This window comes from Aulonocara stuartgranti (assembly GCF_965226115.1).
Source record: "Aulonocara stuartgranti genome assembly, chromosome: 7".
Lineage (NCBI taxonomy): Eukaryota > Metazoa > Chordata > Actinopteri > Cichliformes > Cichlidae > Aulonocara > Aulonocara stuartgranti.
Genome location: NC_138945.1, coordinates 11,523,918 through 11,544,829, shown reverse-complemented (window position 1 = coordinate 11,544,829; position 20,912 = coordinate 11,523,918). Strand labels below are relative to the sequence as shown.

The window sequence follows — 20,912 nt, the reverse complement described above, 5'->3', positions numbered from 1 at the left end:
CTTCACGACTGCCTGCGTTTGGATCCTCCTTCATTGCCTCCACACGGCTCACCTCACTCGCCGTGACAAAATTGGAATCTATTACATAGACATGATTCAAATCACTGCAGTGCAGTGCTTTAATACCTACAGCATGCTCTTATTGCTGTAATAAAATATTTTGGTCAACAGTATGGAACGCTGAGGTCTTGCAGGACAAGCACGGAGAAGGTTAAAAATGATCCTTCATTTTTAACCTTCACTAACACTATTTCAGGACAGTGATGAGCTCTAAAACATGACTAAAACTCTTTAAATAAAACATTTCTCTGTAGCTGTTTTGTAATTCTTTCAAGAATTTTAGAGATAAAAAGAAGTTAGATTGGCTTGCAGATATCCAGTTTATACATGTAAATGGATAGTCCTCTTCACACAGCTACTTTCTTCAGTCACTTTTTTTTCAATCTCTGTGTTTATACACCTCTCTGCATTTAATTATTAGTTATTATTCATTTCTCCCTCTCTTCCACAGTGTCAGTGTCCTGTCTTCCTCCCCTAACCCAGCTAGACGTTGCAAATTGCTGCCCCCCTCTGAGCATGGTTCTGCTCGAGGTTTCTTCCTGTTAAAAAGGAGTTTTTCCTTGCTTGCTCCAAGGGGGTCATATCATTGTTGTAATTTTCTGTTTTCTCTATATTATTGTAGTTTTTTTTTTTTTAAACTAAAGTGTAAAGTACCTTGAAACTTGTGATTTGGCGAAATATAAACAATTTAATTAAATTGAATGCTAAGCTTATTTATGGAGTTCCACAGAATTAGGCGCTATGACATTATACATGCTTCCGTTAGCAGTGTCATTAGAAGGCATAGCATGTATTTTCAATACTATGCGAATGATACCGAAGATTATCTATCCATGAAGCCAGATAACATACCATACAGTTTAACAAGTAGTTAAACTGCAGGAATGTCTTAAAGGTTTAAAGACCTAAATTCAGATAAAAATAACCTCAAATTTTCTGGTTCTAAACTCAGGTTATTGTATTCACCCCTAGAAATCTTAGGAATATGATGTCTAACTAGTTGTCTACTCTGTATGGCATTACCTTGACATCCAGTAACCCTGTGAAGAATCCTGAAGTCATTTTTGGCCAGGATATGTCCAATGCGTATATTAAACAAATATGCAGGACTGCTTTCCTTTTATTTGTGCAATATCTTGAAAATGAGAAACATCAACCAAGGCAGCCCTACAACATCCAGTGCCTTTGGGAACTCAGGGCGAACCTCATGCATCCCAGCCTGAAGGCCTGGCAGAGAGAGCCTTGTTCAGCTTGCAGGTCCTTCTTCTGGGAACCAGCTTCCAGCTTGGATTGGGGAGACAGACACCCTCTCTACTTTTAAGATTAGGCTTAAAACTTTCCTTTTTAATAAAGCAAATATTTAGGGCTGGATTAGATGACCCTGAATTTTCCCTTAGTTACACTGCAATTGGTCAAGGCTGCAGGAAGCTGTTTTCATGCCATATGTCAGAACAAAATCCAGTGTGATTAAAATAATGTGTGGTTTCTTTTACATTTTGAGAGAAGCCAGTTGAGTCTAATAATTGATAATTGACTTAATGCTGTGTTGAGTCTGTCATTTTCAGTATCTACACAGATCTTAAAATCAATAATTACATAACATAATAACAATAATTATTTCATATCACATGAGCACTAAATCAGGGGTGTTGATTCATATAAACTAACGTAATCATCTTACTGTAACCAGTTTTCTGTAAGGCAGAATAAATCAAAGAAAGGTTTGTTGGTCGATTAATAATTGATGTACTAAGAGAGACCTAATCTTTAATAATAATGGGGTTTCGGGGGGATAACAGGAAGTGATGAGCTACAGAGAGAATTGCAAGACTGCAACTCTGCTTTCTCGTCCTGATTCTGCATAGACACGTTTTTGAGGGTTTAATAAATTTGGCCAGATTTCTAGAAATGAAAGCTGCTCCATCCAAAGTGGAATAGTGGGATGGATGCTGTCTCTTCTAACAAGACCAGGTTTTCCCCAGACGTTTCCCAATCATCTACCAACATGAAGTGAGAGCCGCCCAGAACTGTTGGCTTCGGACTAGTATCAAAATGGTCTGTGTTTCATTTATAACACTTTCCCCTTTGGGTCATATTTTAACAAAGTGGGTACCATTTTGGCCTAAATATCACCTCATTAGTTTAGAGAATGGTTTAAGGAAAAGTGTAACCTGTCTTTTTATAATAGCAGTTTACTGATGTCCATTAAATACATCATAAGCAGACAGTTAAGTTACTTTTTCAAAAAGACAATAGTTACACACTCACTGAGAACTACACATCCAAACAACATGAAGGTGAACAACATACCTAAAGGTATTTTTCACAAGAACACAAAGACACAAAAGAATATAAAAAGATTTAGGAGGTTTGTCCTACCTTGCAGGTATTGTCACTGACACATCCCTTCTTTACATTCTCAGAATAGGTTAATGAATAAATGTCCACTTTATTCAAGGTGTTCCAACCATCCACATCCAAATGCACGGAGTCTAAACGAAGATCCTGAAGGCAACCTTTGAAACGTCCCCCCCAGGTATCAGAGGGCCATTCCTTTGGAAGTCCTCCCACATAGGCCTGATCTCCACTGTTAACACTAACTTCAGGGATCTCTCCCATTCTGTAGCGAATTCCCGCATGCTCAAAGATGACCTGTCTGTGTTGCACTTCCACCTGCAGAAGCTGCTTCTCACCATTAGTCACAAATATTGGAGCTGTAAGTGGAGCACTACTTGGCAGAGAGCTAACAAAAACCCTCCCCATGCCCAGGTAAACTGAGAAGTAGGCCTCCTCTGTGGGCCTCCTCAGCTGGAAAAGCAACCCATCTGGCTTTAAAGAGCGCAGGATGAAAGACACACTGAAGCTGCTCCCGTGGCTTTTAACAATATCATATCCACTGGAACTCACTGTGTCTTCATGGTTGTAGGTCCACCAAGAAAATTCTGTCAGGGAACAATAATTGAACTACATTAAAAACATCATGTACACCTCTGCAACAATGCCCCAGGGTGTTCCATTAATAACGTCCAGTTATATTTTATGTTTAGCACACATCTAAGTTAAAATGTTCTGTAAAAAACATGTACACCTGGATGTCTGTAGTAAAAGTAGTAAAGTAGTAATATGCTACTAAGAGGTCTTTAGGATAGGGTCTGATTGTTTACTTTGTATGTGAAGAGAAGGAATTTAAATTCAATTGTTTATTTAAGAGGAAGCCAATGAATAGCAGCCAGTATAGGAGAAATAGGACATCTTTCTAGTCCTTGTATTCTTATGGTGACATTTCAGGGAGAGTTGAGCTAAACCTAAACCTCCAAGTTGTTTGTTGGACTTCTGTACTAATCACAGTTTGTCCATAACAAACACCATGGGGAGCATGGTGGATAGGTCTGGTGTAACCAAACATAGAGTGAGGGTACATTGAGAGTGTCTGACAGAAGCCCCATGAGATTTTTGAATCACACCACCAACACAACTTTATGATGGAGAATAGAGAGATTGAGCCTGAATGGCTTGTGTTAAATGCCGAGACAGCAGTACAAAGCTGTGGCCTGTCGTGGCAGTAATCCCCTGAACAAATGATGGACACCAGAGGTGGGAGGGACCTATCAAGCGGAAGTAGGAATCAAGTGTGGTGAGTTTGTGGGTCTCCAGAGTTGGAGGCGAGTTCTGCAGATGATCAGATAACATTTACTCTTTCAAAAAATGTTGAGATAAAAGGAAGATTGGAGATTGGCCTATAATTAGCTGAGACAACTGGGTTAAGCAATGGCTTTTTAAGTAATGGTTTAATTACCTCCACTCGAAGGCTATAGTATGTTGCCCATTTATAAACAGATTAATCATGGCAAACATTTAATAGACACATTGATGACTTTGAAGAAGATATTACTGAAGTTAGCTCAGAAAGTTTAAACGGAAAGAAAAAGTCTAAATAAACATCAGTAGTATTGAAAGTAAATGTACGTAATGATACATCTAATTCAATTCAATCCAATTTTATTTATAGGGCACCAAATCACAACAACAGTCGCCTCAAGCCACTTTATATTCTAGAATAAAACATACAGAGAGAAACCTAACAATCATATGACCCCCTATTAGCAACCACTTTGGCGACAGTGGGAAGGAAAAACTCCCTTTTAACAGGAAGAAACCTCTAGCAGAACCAGACTCAGGGAGGGGCGGCCATCTGCTGCGACCGGTTGGGGTGAGAGAAGGAAGAAAAGACAAAATACATGCTGTGGAAGAGTGCCAGAGATTAATAACAAGTATAGTTCAATGCAGAGAGGTCTATTAACACATAGTGAGCGAAAAAGGTGACTGAAGAAGAAATACTCAATGCATCGTGGGAATCCCCGGCAGCCTATGCACATAACTAAGGGACGATTCAGGGTCATCTGATCCAGACCTAAGTATATGCTATAGCAAAAAGAAAAGTTTTAAGCCTAATCGTAAAAGTAGAGATAGTGTCTGTCTCCCGAATCCAAAGTGGAAGCTGGTTCCACAGAAGAGGGGCCTGAAAACTGAAGTCTCTCCCTCCCGTTCTACTTTTAAATATTCTAGGATCAACAAGTAAGCCCGCAGTTTGAGAGTGAAGTGCTCTAATGGGGTGATATAGTACTACAAGGTCATTAAGATATGTGAGGAGCAGGATTTTGACTTCAATTCTGGATTTAACAGGAAGCCAATGAAGGGAAGCCAAAACAGGAGAAATATGCTCTCTCTTTCTTAGAGTTCATTTAAAAATTCTCATGTTTGTGTTTAAATGTTTAAATGGTCTTGCCCCAACTTACCTCTCTGAGCTTCTGCATCCTTACTCACCCCCCAGGTCTCTCAGGTCAGCTGACAAGCTGCTCCTGGAGGTACCCAGGTCCAAGAGAAAGCTCAGAGGGGACAGGGCCTTCTCTATTGCTGCTCCTAATCTGTGGAACAATCTTTCCCAGCACATTAGAGAGGCCCCTTCACTGTCCACTTTTAAAACACGTCTTAAAACCCATTTTTACTCTTTGGTTTATGACACAGTCTGACCCTGATTTTATTGTTTTAATCTAATGTGCTGATTTTATTGTTTTAAATGTGTTGTTTTTTTTGTTTTTTTTATATATATGTTTTACTTATCTTATATTATTATTACTATTTTTCTCATTTTTTTAACATGCTCAATGTATCATGTTTGGCATGTCAAGTGTACAGCACTTTGTGTTCAGCTGGTGGCTGATCTGAAAGCGCTATATAAATAAATTGCTTGCTTGCTTGCTTGCTCTTTCTAGTCCCTATCAGTACTCTTGCTGCAGCATTTTGGATTACGTGAAAGCTTTTCATGGAGTTTTTAGGACATCCTGAATGAAATGAATTACAGTAGTCCAGCCTAGAAGTAATAAATGCATTAACTAGTTTTTTTAGTGTCACTCAGAGACAGGATGTTTCTAATTTTAGAGATATTGTGCAAATGGAAAAAAGCAGTCCTACATATTTGTTTAATTGAAGGACATATCTTGGTCAATAAAATGACTCCAAGGTTCCCCAAAGTGTTACTGGAGGCCAAGCTAATGCCATCCAGAGTAAGCATCTGGTTAGATACCATATTTCTGAGATTTTTAGCGCCGAATACAATAACCTCAGTTTTATTTGAATTAAGAGGCAGGAAATTAAAGCCTGTAGTTTAACTGATTGGTGTGTATTATCTGGCTCCATGGATCGATGTTGGGTATTATCTGCATAGTGGTGAAAATGTATGTTATGCGTAATAAATGGCCCTAGCACAGAACCCTGTGGAATTCCATAATTAACCTTAGTGTGTGAAGAGGACTCAATTTACATGAACAAATTGGAGCCTATTAGAAAGATATGATACAAACCAAAGACCTTATAATTTCTGATGAATTCATCTCGCTGTTGTTGGGATTACCCCCTCCTGAGCAGCTCCCCAGCTTGGTCCTACTATCCATCCCTGCTAGTCTTGATTCATTGCCAGGCAGCCTCCACAATTTTTTGGGATTCTAGTGCCCTTTTTTCTTTTGGGTGGTTCATGTTTTGGGGGTTTAATAAATTTGGCCAGATTTCTTGAAACAAGAAGGTGGGATATATGCCATCTTTTCTAACAAGACCAGAGTTTCCCCAGAAGGTTTCCCAATTATCAGTAAAGCCCACATCATATTTTGGACACCACTCCAAGAGCCAGGAATTCGATGAGAATGTCACTACTGGTCCGATTGGGGAGGGGACCAGAAAAGAAGAGTCTGACAATATATTGTATTATTTAATTTAGTTCAGTTAATTACTGTTCTTACTGTCTTGGAGCAACTGTAACCACGTAATTTCCTCAGGGATGAATAAAGTCTGATTCTAAATGTTTTGGCAAAGTTACACAACAAATAAAGATTCATTTTAAATGTCTCTGATTGATTTAACAGGATTTCATTATTATGGGAATTACTGTTTCATGAAATTTCCGTTTATCCTTAGCTAACAGTTTCAGCGTTTTTTCAGTGCCCCCTGCTCTGGCCCCTGGACAACAATTAGCAATGGTTGCTGGTGTCTCTAGTCTCTAGTACTTTCTTAAAACTGAATTGCCAATAACCAAAATTTTTTCCTTGGTGGGTGTGCACGAGTTCTGTTTAGGGCTGCAGCTCCAGAGAAAGAGAAATGCTGTCTATGACCCACAGAACAACATCCACAGTCAAGCACAGAGTTACATTATGCTTCAGGGCTATTTTTCTGGTAAGGGTAAGGATCTGATGAGGATGATTTTACCACAGTGAGAGGACAATAGTTGGGGCCATGTATCATGAAATCTTGCATAAGAAACTCCTTTCCTCAGCCAGAACACGGAATGGATTGTGAATTGGTCTTCCAGCATGATAATGATCACTTACCATTAAGGCAATAATGCAGTGGCTAAATAAGAAGCATATTAACCTCTTAAGCCCCAACGTCCCCTGATACGGGGGCAAAAGGCAGGAGATCAGTTAGGCTTGGGGCTTAAGAGGTTAAGGAATGGAGTGACCTAGAAATTCTTTAAACCTTAAACCTATAGAAAATCTGTGATGGGAGCAAAAGCTTCAAGTTGCCTTCAAGTAGAGTTTCTGTAAAGGGGAGTAGACCAAAAAGGTTTTCTCCACCAAGTACTTGGTCATGCTTTGCTTGTGATTCAAATACGTATTTCACTCAATAATGTCTGCTGAATGTGTTTTTTCTTGATATTTTCTTTCTTGATATTGGTTGATATTTTGACTCTCTCCGTGAAAATAAAAGGCCCATAAAAATTTGAGACTGTTCTTTATAAGTGAGGAAACTTAAAAATTCAGTAGGGAATCAAATAATTATTATTCATTAACATTTTGATGGATGCCAATTGGAATGTTATTATTATTTAAATGTAATATAGAAATAAAGTGCCCAACAATAATTATTTTGTCTATTTTGGTCAAAAGATGATAAGTGTCTATACATGTCGCCACTGGTTACATTTCAGCATTACATTTATAGATCTGTCATTGATTCGACTGGATATCACTTGAATATCACTCCAGTAATTCTTCCCCAGCTGTTTTAAATTGGTTTCAACATCTCCTGCTGGAGCCCATGCAGCTGGAAGAGCTAGAGTGTACTTTAGCTTCGTATTTTTGAGTATGGCGTACATAGATATGCTTAAATTAAGTATTTTAAGGAGAAATGACACAGGGAAAAAGTATTGAACACACAAAGAAAGTTGGGTACAAAAAGGCATGGAAAGTCATGACATCAGCTGAAATCTATTGCTATTAAATCTATTACTAATCTAATTACTATCAGTAAGTAGAACCTCTCACCAACAAAAGCTTTTGTACCAAGTGTTTCAGTAATTTTAAAAATTTCAGTTAGCATGTTTAATATTTTTCCCTGTGTTGTTTCTCTCACATACACTATGTATATATACCTTTTACATTCATATCTCTTTGAAACTGAAATCAAATGTGAATCTCAGGCCAGCAAAATTAGCATTTAAAAAATAAAATGGAGACTGATACTTTTCAAAGGAAAACCATATAATCAATATAAAGTGATGTCTGTCTGTGTGTGGTTTACAAAGAGCTGGTCTACTTGTCAGCTGGTCTAATTTCCTTTGAATTCACATTCCTTCTTCAGTAATATGAATTTGAGTTCCTTTAAACTGACTTTTATTTGCTTATTATTTTAGCTGGACTATCTCAGGTTTTAGTTTTAGTTTTAATCATTATTGTCTGTGAAGGTTCTCAGTCATCCAGATCATCGTAGTCTAAGGAAATTTAATCATTATTCTTTACATAATCATTATTATTCTTTATAAAATCAATGAATTTGATTTCTTTTTTTTTTAGAAGGTAAAGCAAAGTAATAGGTAAGAGGAATGTATAAATCCCTTCAATTACCCCCCCAGTGGTTCCCCATATATATTATTACAGGCTTTAGTTTCTGGGAAATTGGGATTACAACATATAACAAGCTTGACAAGGAAAGATTTGCCTGTGGTAAACATTTTTACCTTCAGAACAGTTTTCACCGTGGAAGGGACGGTAGCAGTCACACTGGTAACTGGTCCACAGGTCCACACACCGTCCATGGCCATTGCAGGGTTCAGTATTACACCATTCAGTCTTAGTACATCCCAGTTCATAGCCTTGGTCCTCTGGAAGTGTTTGTGGTAGAATAGGCTTAGAGTCAATCATCAGGTCTTCCATACACCCAATGAATCCTGCACCACTTTTAGAGTACTCTAAAAGGTCCTCTGGTGCTCCGCCTATATAAATATGAGTAAAGGCTTCAGAGAGCTCGAAAGGTGGTTCACCTGCACCACTATCTATAACTGTGCATCCATCATTGTCACAGTCAGGACCTTTCAGATTTAAGACTAGACCTTCCTGAGCCATAAACACGTGAGCGTCCCTCCATTTTCCATCACTAACCAAGCCAGGAAATATTACATCCAACTCCGATTCCTCAGAAGAGGCTTTTGCATGAAGACTACCATTCACAATCTCTAGAAAGAGGTGGTTGTCCACATCCCCTCTGAAGAAGACCAACATATTAGATATAGTTGTCCGGAAGCGAAGCTGTATCCCGAGACCTTTGTGAACATGGTGGTCAACTTCCCGGCGAATTCTTTCTTCTACAACAACTTGAATGTGAATAAATCCAGGAGTGGAGAAGGAGAAAGTTGTTCTGGTGGAGCATTTCTCATCTAGGAATCCATGAGGGCACAAGCATGTGTGACCATGTTCTCCATCCTCTAGCCATGGATGGCAGGTGGCTCCATTCTGACATTTATGGTCAACGCAACCAAGGAGTTTCAAATTACAGTGATGACCTCCCCAAGGAAGGTCACCTGCAGCTGCCTCAGGACAGTGACAGGTGTAGGTGGCCCTGCCATCTTCACACCAGCCACCGTTCTGGCAGGGCTGGCTCTCACATTCATCAATGTTCACTTCACACAACTCACCTGGAAGGAGAAAATTGGTGGTTAGATATGGTGGAGGTAGATGACCACCTGATACTGTGCTGTATTAGAAAAAACAGAGATGGTAAATGGACTGGTATATAGCGCTTTTCTGTTTTATCTGAAGACCCAAAACGCATTACACAACTTGTACATTCACCCATTCACACCAGCACTTTCTTTCTAAGTGCTTCCTATCTAACATTCACACACATTCATACATGCATTGGAGAGCAGCATGGGTTCAGTATCTTGACCAAGGGTACTTCTGGTAACCCACAAAGTGACCTAGATGAGTAGTTTTGCTGTCCAGACTTATATAAACAGGTTTAAAAAAAATGAATAATAAAGATTAATTGTAAAAATAGAAAGTTGTGTAAAGGTCACACACAGGAGTATATTCCTCATCTTCAAGGTGAAAATCCCAGGAGACAAAGACTTTTTTTCATTTGTTTGTTTTTAACAGAATTGAAATCCAATGTTGCTTAATTGTGTGCATGTATTACTAATTTATTTTTATAAGAGAGAATGGTCACCTTTTGTTTAATTCACTATAAACTAGGAAACACAGACACACTAATACAGAATTTAAATTTTGAGTGTGACAGGGAATTCTGTCTCTGTATTACAAGATTATAAGACCCACCTAAAAATCCAGCAGGACATGTGCAGGTATATCCATTGATCTTGTCTTTACAAATGCCTCCATTTTGACAGGGTTCAGATTCACACTCATCAATGTTGACAGAGCAGTTCTCTCCTGTTATACCAAACAAAATATAACATTATCAGTAGTTTTAATATCTATCTATCTATCTATCTATCTATCTATCTATCTATCTATCTATCTATCTATCTATCTATCTATCTATCTATCTATCTATCTATCTATACGATAGATAGATAATTCTTTGTTCACTGATTCCTTTACTTTTATTGACCTGCAAATCCCGACCGACACTGGCAAATATATCCAGCTGCATCTGCAAAGCTCAGCTCCCAGTCTAGCTCCCAGTGAGATGCATCAGAGCGTTCAAAACACTCCCCATTGTTCTCACAGGGCTGATCAGCACACTCATCTATATCAGCTTCACAGTTTGGTCCTTCATAACCTAGAGAGAAAAAAAGGTGTGCGTCACACACTGAAAATATTTAAAAAACAAACACACACAAAAAAAACATGACTCTGATTTAGTGAAGTGCAACTCTGATTTCTTCTGTAGGCAATTCCAGTATCTCATTGTGGTTTGGTTAAAAAACACACAAAAACAACAACAACAACAACAACAACAACAACAGATGGGGGTGTTATTAGAGAGAATCGTGAACATCAGAGGCATTCACAGTTTGTACTCTTGTGTCTGGGACAGAAATGTTTGGATTGGAGCTTGTAGATCAGTACCTTGCCAGCAAAGACAGGTGTATTCTTTGACTCCTTCTTGACAAGTACCACCATGCTGGCAGGGATCAGACATACATTCAGGAATATCTATCTCACAGTGATTGCCCTCATATCCTGTATCAGAGCAGTCACATGCATAGCTGTAAAAGACACAAGGATATCAACATTTAGAGAGCGTGGAACAAAGAAACAAAAAAAAAAGTTGTTATGTATAAACACATATTTGATAGTGAATTATATAGGCAGATTGACGGCATTTTTGTCTTAAGAGAATAACAATATTATTGAGCTTATAGAGCTAAGTGGAAGTTAATGACATAAAAAAGTAATTTGAGGTCATGGAAATTCATTATCTGATCTGAAGCAACTTAAGCAGAAATTATTAAAGTTTTAACTGTGTTACATTTAAGATGCATTACATTTAGTTACATCACATAAGTATTGTAATGTTTATAGCTAACTTGCAATAGATGAATGCTGAATATCTTTGACAGCTATAATGTAACAATTTCTATCGTGAGGTAGCCCAGCATTTAAAATAAATATATAAAATAAGCATATGAGCATGGTGAATGTGGTTAAAAGGGTATTCTATACATTAGTGCAGTAGCTATGATAATAGAAACAATGATAATGACATTACTAACATGACAAAATTAAATGAGCCTTACAAGGACTAAAATGATAAATACTGCACATTGGAAGCCCAGAGTTTTACATCATTTTATAATGTAAGCCCGCAATCTGAGGCAAAATGCTCTCATGGGGTGATACGGTAGTATAAACTCATAAAGATAAGAGGGGTCTGATTATTGAAGACCTTATATTTGAGGATCAGGATTGTAAGTTTGATTCTGGATTTGACAGGGAGCCAATGAAGAGTAGCCAATATAGGAGGAATATACTCTCTCTTTCTAGTCCCTGATATACACACTGAAGGACATATCCTGGTCAAAAACAACTCCAAGATTCCTCACAGTGTTACTGGAGGCCAAGCAAATACCATCCACAGTAAGCATCTGGTTAGATACCATATTCTAAGATTTTAGCGCTGAATACAATAACCTCAATTTTATTTGAATTAAGAGGCAGGAAATTAGAGCCTGTAGTTTAACTGATTGGTGTGTATTATCTGGCTTCATGGATCGATAAAGTTGGGTATTATCTGCATAGCAGTGAAAATGTATGTTATGCATTTTAAATGATACTGCCTAAGGGAAGCATGTATAAATGGTCCACAGAACCCTGTGGAATTCCATAATTAACCTTAGTGTGTAAAGAGGACTCTCCATTTACATGAACAAATTGGAGTCTATTAGAGAGATATGATTCAAACCACTGCAGCACAGCAGCTTACAAGACCTACTGTATACTCAAATAGCTGCCATAAAATATTACAGCCAACAGTATCGAACTGAGCACTGACGCTTAGCAGGAGAAGCCTGAGATTCAATTCAATTCAATTTTATTTTATTTTATTTTATTCATATAGCACCAAATTACAACAACAGCTGTCTCAAGGCGCTTTATATTGTAAGGTAGACCCTACAATAATACATACAGGGAAAACCCCAACAATCATATGACCCCCTATGAGCAAGCACTTTGGTGACAGTGGGAAGGAAAAACTCCCTTTTAACAGGAAGAAACCTCTGGCAGAACCAGGCTCAGGGAGGGGCGGCCATCTGCTGCGACCGGTTAGGGTGAGAGAAGGAAGACAGGATAAAAGACATGCTGTGGAAGAGAGCCACACAGATGAGTCCACTGTCAGAGGCAACTAGTACTGTTTCTGTACTGTGATGAGCTCTGAAACCTGAATGAAACTCTTCAGCTCTTCTTAGATGTGTTCACTATGTTCATTATCCATTTTGGATAATCCATAACACTGGATAGAGATCATACAAAGCCAGGCTGCATCAGGCTATCCACAGACCACCCATTCCCAGTTTACTCCTCATTAGTTTGTGTGGCTTTCACCACACAAACCTGAAGTCTGTTTTACCAAAACAAAAAACAACACAAAAACATCCACATGGGAACATGGAATGGAAAAACACTGGACCAGGTCTACACTGAAGTCTACCCAGCCCCCATCTCAGAGAGTCATGGACTAGGTTTTTTTTTTGATTCCCTCCCCTCTAGCAGGCTCGGGGTCAATAAAGCACACACAGAAAGACTGAAAAAGAGCTTCTTTCCAAGGGCTGTGAAAGCTCTGATTGAAGATTGAGCTGGACTGGCAAATTGCACCTTACACCCAACACGTCAAATTCATTGGACATTCACATGAGCCATAATTTGTCTGATATTTATTATTATTTTTCTTTTCATAATTGCACTATTGAACTCAAACTACTTAGTAATAGTCAATTTAGTACCTCCTATTTCTTGTTTTCTTTTTATATCATTTATTCTATATGCTGCTTTGAAAAAGACTGCCATCAAAGAGTTTTGCTGAACAAAATTGCACAATGGCAATAAAGAGCCTATCTAAAATAAGGTACAAGGATTTTTTTTAAATATGTTAAGTTATTATGATTATTATGTCTATTTTTCATGTTCAAAAAAGCACACATTATAGTATATGATATTACTGCTTTCCACATGTTTAAACTGTATGTTGTGTATTAACAGCCTCCTGCACAAATCAAACTCTTGCACAAATCATTAGTGTTGACTGAGAGAATTAGTGTGACTACTCGACTACTGCCTTTAGTGGGTGTGATCAGCTCCTTAAAACAGTAACCTGGTAGCTTTCTAGTATCTGTCTTTAGTATTTCATGGTCTATGCTATTGTGACAGCTACAGATGGACTGGCCTACCTGTTAATCATATCATGACAGACTGCACTGTTCTGACAGGGCATACTGGCACACTCATCAACATCAACTTCACAGTGGATGCCACCAAATCCAGGTAGACACTCACAAGAGTACATTCCTATGAGGTCATGACAATCGGCTCCGTTGCGACAGGGATTTGACTCACATTCATCTATTTCAGTCTCACAGTTGACTCCTGGAAGAGAAGGGGGGAGTCAAGCAAAGGAGATAAATCAAAGCGATGAAAGAATAATAAGTTGTCATGTCAAGAAAACAAAGCACAATCAACTACCCATTGAGATCAGCGACCATCAACATTAGTGTGCCTATTCTCGTCTTCAGATACCCTTGATGATTAAAAGCTTCTGGTAAAATCCTTAAACAAACTAATTGAATGAGAGATGAATCTAACCTAAATGCTTAAAATACTCTCTGTGCGGCTGTGCCCAGTTTATCAACGACAAACAAAACAATAGAATTAGCAGAAGCAGAAATGCTTCTATGATGTGAGCGAGCACCGGTCTTCCTACTGATGCATTCTTAGTGAAAATGAGTGTGTGATATGAAACAAAAATTTATGTGTGGACTAAGCAAATAATCAAATCAACCAGTTTCTGTTCAGACCAAAATTAGTGGTAACATATACTGTTGAAATACATATTTTGGAAGTTTATTTGTCAGCGCATTAACAATGTGGAGGTTCTTTCATTTTTCCACTTTTTCACAATACATTTTGTAATTAAAAAGGCAATCCCCGTGGTCCATTGATTTAAGGTAGCACCTTGCTGCAGTTATGTACAAAACATAAAGACTCTTTAGCTTCTGCACAACTGAAGAGTTAATATATTTATAAAGACCCTGAAAACTTTCTGTGAAATTGGGAGCAAATATACAATGAACCAGTGCAAAAATCTCAGAAGAAATTTGGAAAGCAGGTTAACTTCCTACTTCTAAATTCAAATAACCCTGAGATTTTTGTACTCAGTCCTAAAAATCTTGGTTAAACATACCGGTAGTATTTAACCAGATACTTACTCTGGATGACATTACCTTGGCCTCCAGTAACACTCTTGGAGTTGTATTGGACCAGGATATGTCTTTTAATGCACATATTAAACAAATATGTAGGACTGCTTTCTTCCACTTGCACAATATCTCTAAAATTAGAAATGTTGTGACTCAGAGTGATACTGAAAAAGTAGTTCATGCATTTATCACTTCATGTCTGGAATGAAGCCTTGAGTTGCCTTGAGTTGATTAGACTCGATGGAGAGCATATTCCTCCCAAACTGGCTTTGCTTCATTGGATCCCAGTTAAATCCAGAATCAAATTCAAAATCCTCCTCATCACATACAAGGTCTTAAATAATCAGGCCCCATCATCTCAGACTGCTGGCTGTTGGCTTTTTACTTCCACCTGTCACCAACTGCTTGTTCATCTGTTTTTTGTTTGTTTGTTTTTATTTATTTATTTTTTACTGTTGTTGCTTTCTCTGTATTATTACTACTATGGAAGTCTTGCCTATGTGAGACTTTGGTTCACATTGCCTAAAAGTGGTAGGAATACAAAGTAAATGACATCCCTACCTGTAGCTGGAAGCACATAATACATTTCAGTTTGATGAATAATTTCTAAAAATGAACATCTGTTTTATGTGAGAGAGCACTCCTTGGGAACTCCTACCGTAGATGTTGCCTCTGCCTATACTTGGATTAACTTTGGTTAAGGTGGGCTCATGAATTTAAGTCTGTTTGGTGATTATATTTTAACAATTCCATATCTCAGTTTGCTGAGTGCATTTTCAGATATTCTGGTCATATTCTTTGTTACAAATTGCCTGCTCATTTGAGAGCCATTACAACTCTGTGTACGTTCAAAAACATGCTCAAAACCTTTCATGCATACACTTAATTGCTACTGTTTTGTTTTGTGGTGCTTTGTTGTTTTGCTGTTTTCATTGCATCAAGGCACTGTAAACCTTTGCAGGTTCTTATGTCTTTATTTTCTCTGTTAACCACATTGAGTTTTCATATCATGAAATGAAAATAAATTGCCATTTAAATAAATTGTAATTGGCCTTAGCCACTTTAGTATTAGTATAGTTTTAGGCCTTTTTAGAAATATATGCCTATAACGTAATATGGACACAGTTTTCCTCTTTGATGTGTGTGTATGCAACTTTTGAATGTACCTTTAAAGCCCATCAGGCACTCACACTTATAGTGGTCCTTCTCATTAATGCAAGTGGCGTTGTTCTCACAGGGTCTTGAAGCACACTCATTGATATCAATTTCACAGTTATAGCCCTGAAAACCTGGGACACAGAAGCAGTGAAATTCTCCCACTCCATCTATACAGATGGCACCATTCTGACAGGGCTCTGATGAACACTCATTTATATCTTCCTCACAGGTCTTTCCCTCAAACCCAGGTGCACAATGGCATTCGAACCCTTCAGGTTGTAATAAACACGTTCCATTGTTCTTGCAGGGTTCATCAATGCAGTCGGTTACAGGTGTCCTGCAGTCTCGTCCTCCATACCCAGATGGACACCTGCAGAAGTAGCCATTCAGTTGGTCTACACACAGAGAACGAGGCTCGAAACAAGGATTGCTCTGACACTCATCCACCTCCTCTGTGCAGTTATCTCCTGTCAGTCCATCTGGACAGATGCAGTGGTACTCTGTGGTGCCAGGAACACTACTGCAGTCCTCGCACGGAGCAAAAGAGCAGGCGTCATAGAGTTCATCACAGTTTTTGCCCATGTACCTCACCCCATCTCTGGCACAAATACAGGCATAATCATCCATTGTGTCCACACAGGTAGCACCATTTTGGCAGGGTGCAGACAAGCATCTGTCTGCTGTGGCTGTGCAGAATGTTCCTGTGAGAAAAAAAGGAAATACATTGAGTTAATGTCTCTGTTTAAACATTTAATATGTCTTCTATGTTCTATTGCAGCGGTCCCCAACCTTTTTTGCGCCACGGACCAGTTTATGCCCGACAATATTTTCATGGACCGGCCTTTAAGGTGTCGCGGATAAATACAACAAAATAAAACTAGTACCGGTACCGAAAAAAAGAAAATTTATTCATAACACACGTGAAAAGACCAAGGAAAACCGAGTAAACGATAAAAACGATAACAAAATAACGCTGAAAACCGATAAAAACCCTGAAAACTATACATTTCACACCTGAGCCTCAACTCTCGCAGCCCGGTACCAAACGACTCACGGACCGGTACCGGTCCGAGGCCCGGGGGTTGGAGACCTCTGTTCTATTGGGTATAAAACATGGATTTATGAGATTTGAAAGTCATTGTATTCTCTTTTACATTTTACATAGCTTCCCAACTTCATTGGGATTGGGTTTATTTCCAGGCTGGCTGTGTAGAGCAGATCATTTTCTAGGTTTCTGTGTTAAAGGTTGGTGGGTCGATCCCTCGCTGCTCCAGTCTACATGTGAAAGGACTGAACAAAATACTGAACCCCAAGTTGCTCCGGATGTGTTCATTGGAGCATGAATATTAGTAAAGAAGAAGTGAGTGAAAAAGAAGAGGAAGAATATGCTGTATCTAATTGCTAAAAAGACTCTCAATATCTTTTACTTCATTCCAGGCTAATATATCCGATTTTATTATCCTATTAGAATACTGATGCATTAGTATTTAGTATTTTAGTACTTATTTGTGTTTTTTCATCCATCATAATAGATAGAAACTTGGACAGCCTTTATAAAATCTGTCAGATTGTCTCTTTTCAGTTTAAACCTTTCCGAGCATACATATAGCTCCGTGGTCAAATCACTCCCTTACCTAGTCCCTTTCATTCAGCATATTACTGCCACCTCCTCTGTATTCTCAAAGTCTTGTTACAAAGATGACCTATACAAAGATGAGTAACTGGAGTGTGTGGCAGACATGACAGCTCTCGATCAGAGCGTAGGAGAAAAACTATATGTTTGTCCACTGTACAGATTTCCTGCAATGTACAGTGTTACGTTTTGTTAAGTCTTGGTTTTTTTGATAAACTCCTCATAATTTACTGGTGTTTTTGTTTTTGTTTTTTTGTTTTTTTGTTTAAATTTTATGATGACAAAGTTGTTCTTGAGCTGGTCTTTAAATGTGTAAATCTTGATTAAAATTCCTTTTTGCTTTTAAGTTCAAATACCCCCTACCACTCCACATCAGTCAAGACCTTGTGTTTCTCTGCATGTTTAGTCTCAAAATGGCAATTTTAATTGTAATCTAGACAGACTTGACAATTTTTACAAAGTCACAAGCAAAGGAAGATCAAAAAATGGCCCATGTCTAAACAAGGATGGTTTATTCATCAAAATTATTAAATTAAATAACTTTTTTTGTTTTTTTTGTAAAAAAAAAACATGTTCACAGGAGCAGAACGGTAGCCCAATATCACAAAGAATCGTCACATGATATCAAACAGAAGCTGTCAAATCAGTTCTCTTGAGCAGGCAATCATGATGAAGCAGTTCGTTTTGATTCAGGCTGGTCTTAATATTTCTGGCCACCAGATGCCACCAAAGAGGGCTGTGTTGAAAAGCTTCAAGTAGCACCTCTACTAGTAGATCCTTCTTCAATACAATCTTCAGTAAGTTTCATTTGGCCATTGACCATAACTAATGGGAACTAAAACCTACACTGGAAAAACAGTGTAACTGCCAATTTAAGGCAGATATGCAGTATCTAAATATCAGTCCATATTTCACATTTGTGGGTATCTAGGGAAAATGGCTGGGCAAGTACAGTGAATTCTTTCAATACATATTAATGTGTGCCCTCATCAGCCAGTGCTACTAGGTCTCAGTAGAATCAGTTCACATTCCTTTTAAATAGGCCACTCTCAACACACTATCCAAAATACCCCAGTCTACCTCCCGGTCCCCAGTTCTTTGATCAGTGTTATGGCTCCAAATTCTCACTGGAGTGGAAGATATTAAAAGTGACTGAGTTGCAGAGGAGAGGAATGTGGGAGCAGAGTGACAGTGTAAAAGAAAAGAGAGATAAATAATAAAAGTAAAGAAACATGGTTATGATTACAAATTGTCTGCATTTTTTCTGTTACAAAATTCTGTTACAAAATAGAAAGCAATCAAGCCAAAAGATTATACGTGTTATTCTTTCTTTTTGCTCTTATATGCAGTTTATGTTCCCAGTTTTCATCATAGTGAAAAGTGGCATACACAAGTTGCAATTGCGTATAAATTTATTAGACCACCACCCAATGTAATGTTTATGCCACAGGTACCCTAAGCTAACAATACTGGTAATTAACAAAATCATTTTTGGTTATTCAACATTAATTTGTGATTTATCAAACATTTAAAATTTGTTTTATGTCTAAAACATGGAAGTGTGACAAATGTGCAAAAATATAAGAAATAAGGATCAATGACTGTAAATATACTATGCCACAAATCTTAACTTCCATCATTATAAAATCATAGACCACAAAACCTCAACCTGGGATTACATCACCTACAGTGCTGTTTTGTTTTCTTCTTTACACCAAGTCAAATCATACTGTGAACTTTTTAGAACTAGAGCATTTAGTCTGCACATCTTTATTTTTTAAAAGCCTACTGAGTTCTCTATTCTATATCTGTGTCTGACTTCTTGTCTTCCATAACTGCTCTGTGCAAAGCTTGAGATTTAGAATCTCAAATGCTGTTATCTTCAGTGACAGCAGGTGTAGCAAAGTTAGAAAGTGATGCAGTCAGATCAGGTAAATTTTTAAAGTCCAAGGAACAGATTAAACATGTACAAAGGAGAATTGTAGATTTATACAAGTTGGAGAGGTCTCTTGGAGGCATTCCTGAACAACCACAAATTCCAAGTTCAAACATCACATAAATCAGTTCAAATAGTTTTTCTGGATGTATGACTTTGAGATAGGTCTGGGGAAGGATGAGGAGAAAATGGTTTGGAAATTCAAGAATAACCTAGGAACCACCAAGCTCAAGCCTACCGTGAATTGGAAACCGCCAGAACACCAGTATCACTGACACTGTGCCCAGTGAAGCAAGTTTTACATCACTGTGGACTAACTGAAATCATAGTAGAACAGTGATATCAAATGATTGCTCACAGCCAGAGACACTACCTTTAAATAAGAAGACATCTCAGCTTATGGGACTACCAGAGCAGACTTGAGAAAAGCTAAAAGAAATTAAATAAAAATAAAAATAACTACATGCTAGGATTGGAGAGGACTTTTGTAGTACTGGCAGCAGACAGCAGATGTGGCAGGGCACTCAGTCCATCACAGATCATACCAATAAAATGTAACATGTACAAACCAACAACTTTGTCAGCATCCTAGATTACCTTAACTTACCTTAATTGTACAATTTGATAGCTGCAATAGCCCAATATTTCGGGTCCTCTTTTCTATTGACTCATCAGGAATGATGGTTTCTCCATTGAATCAACAGAAGGAGTAGCTTCTCCTAATGGTGTACATGGATACCCACTACAGTCCTGTGCTGACCAACTGGCAGAGGTACTCACACATCTTTATCTGGAAATCTTGAGAGATGAAGACAAAACTGCCCACCATTCCTCGTCTCGTGTATGTAAAAAAAACAACAACCCCCCCCAAAAAAAGTTCTTACCCCAACCTTTTCAAAATGCGTTAAATGACTGATACCCACTCTCATCAAGGAATCCATCCCAGCTGATCTAGATCAAAACCAGATTGTCTACTGAGCAAAAAGATCAACTAAAGAGTCTGTGTGGCTCTTACACACAGCCCTTACTCATAGAGACAAACACAACATTTAAGTCAAACTTAAGACAAACTTCTCAAACTAGTGCCCCCTCAATATGTAACTGTATATTATATTTTCTCATCAACCACCCTCAAAATGTTAAGATAGGGACAAGCACACCATCTTCACTTTGAGCACTGAAGTTCCCCAAAGCTGTGTGCTGAGCCCCTTCCTGTATTGTCTGTATGCACATGACTGTATAACCATCTGTGTATGTTGTTACGTTTCGGTGTTGTCAGTGTTTTGTTTTTTGCGTGACTGTCATGTATTTCCTGCTTTACTTTGAAAGTCTGTGTCATCTTAGTGTGTTCAGTTTACGTTTCCTTGTCTCGTCAGGTCTAATTTGCCCCAGCTGTGTTTCCCTCCTGTGGTCCATTCCCT

At 38.2% G+C, this 20,912-nt stretch overlaps 1 protein-coding gene across 1 annotated transcript in view; it reads right to left on the bottom strand.

Moving 5' to 3' along the window:
- Positions 1 to 20,912, bottom strand: part of crb2a (crumbs cell polarity complex component 2a) — a 59,456-nt gene that overhangs the window by 22,881 nt on the left and 15,663 nt on the right. Inside the window, exons 2-8 of the mRNA XM_082541108.1 lie at positions 15,931 to 16,623; positions 13,739 to 13,934; positions 10,920 to 11,059; positions 10,459 to 10,629; positions 10,164 to 10,277; positions 8,567 to 9,520; positions 2,440 to 3,002 (exon numbers count right to left, since the gene is read on the bottom strand). Coding sequence (XP_082397234.1) covers positions 2,440 to 3,002; positions 8,567 to 9,520; positions 10,164 to 10,277; positions 10,459 to 10,629; positions 10,920 to 11,059; positions 13,739 to 13,934; positions 15,931 to 16,623 — 2,831 coding nt within the window. The remainder of the gene's footprint in view (positions 1 to 2,439; positions 3,003 to 8,566; positions 9,521 to 10,163; positions 10,278 to 10,458; positions 10,630 to 10,919; positions 11,060 to 13,738; positions 13,935 to 15,930; positions 16,624 to 20,912) is intronic.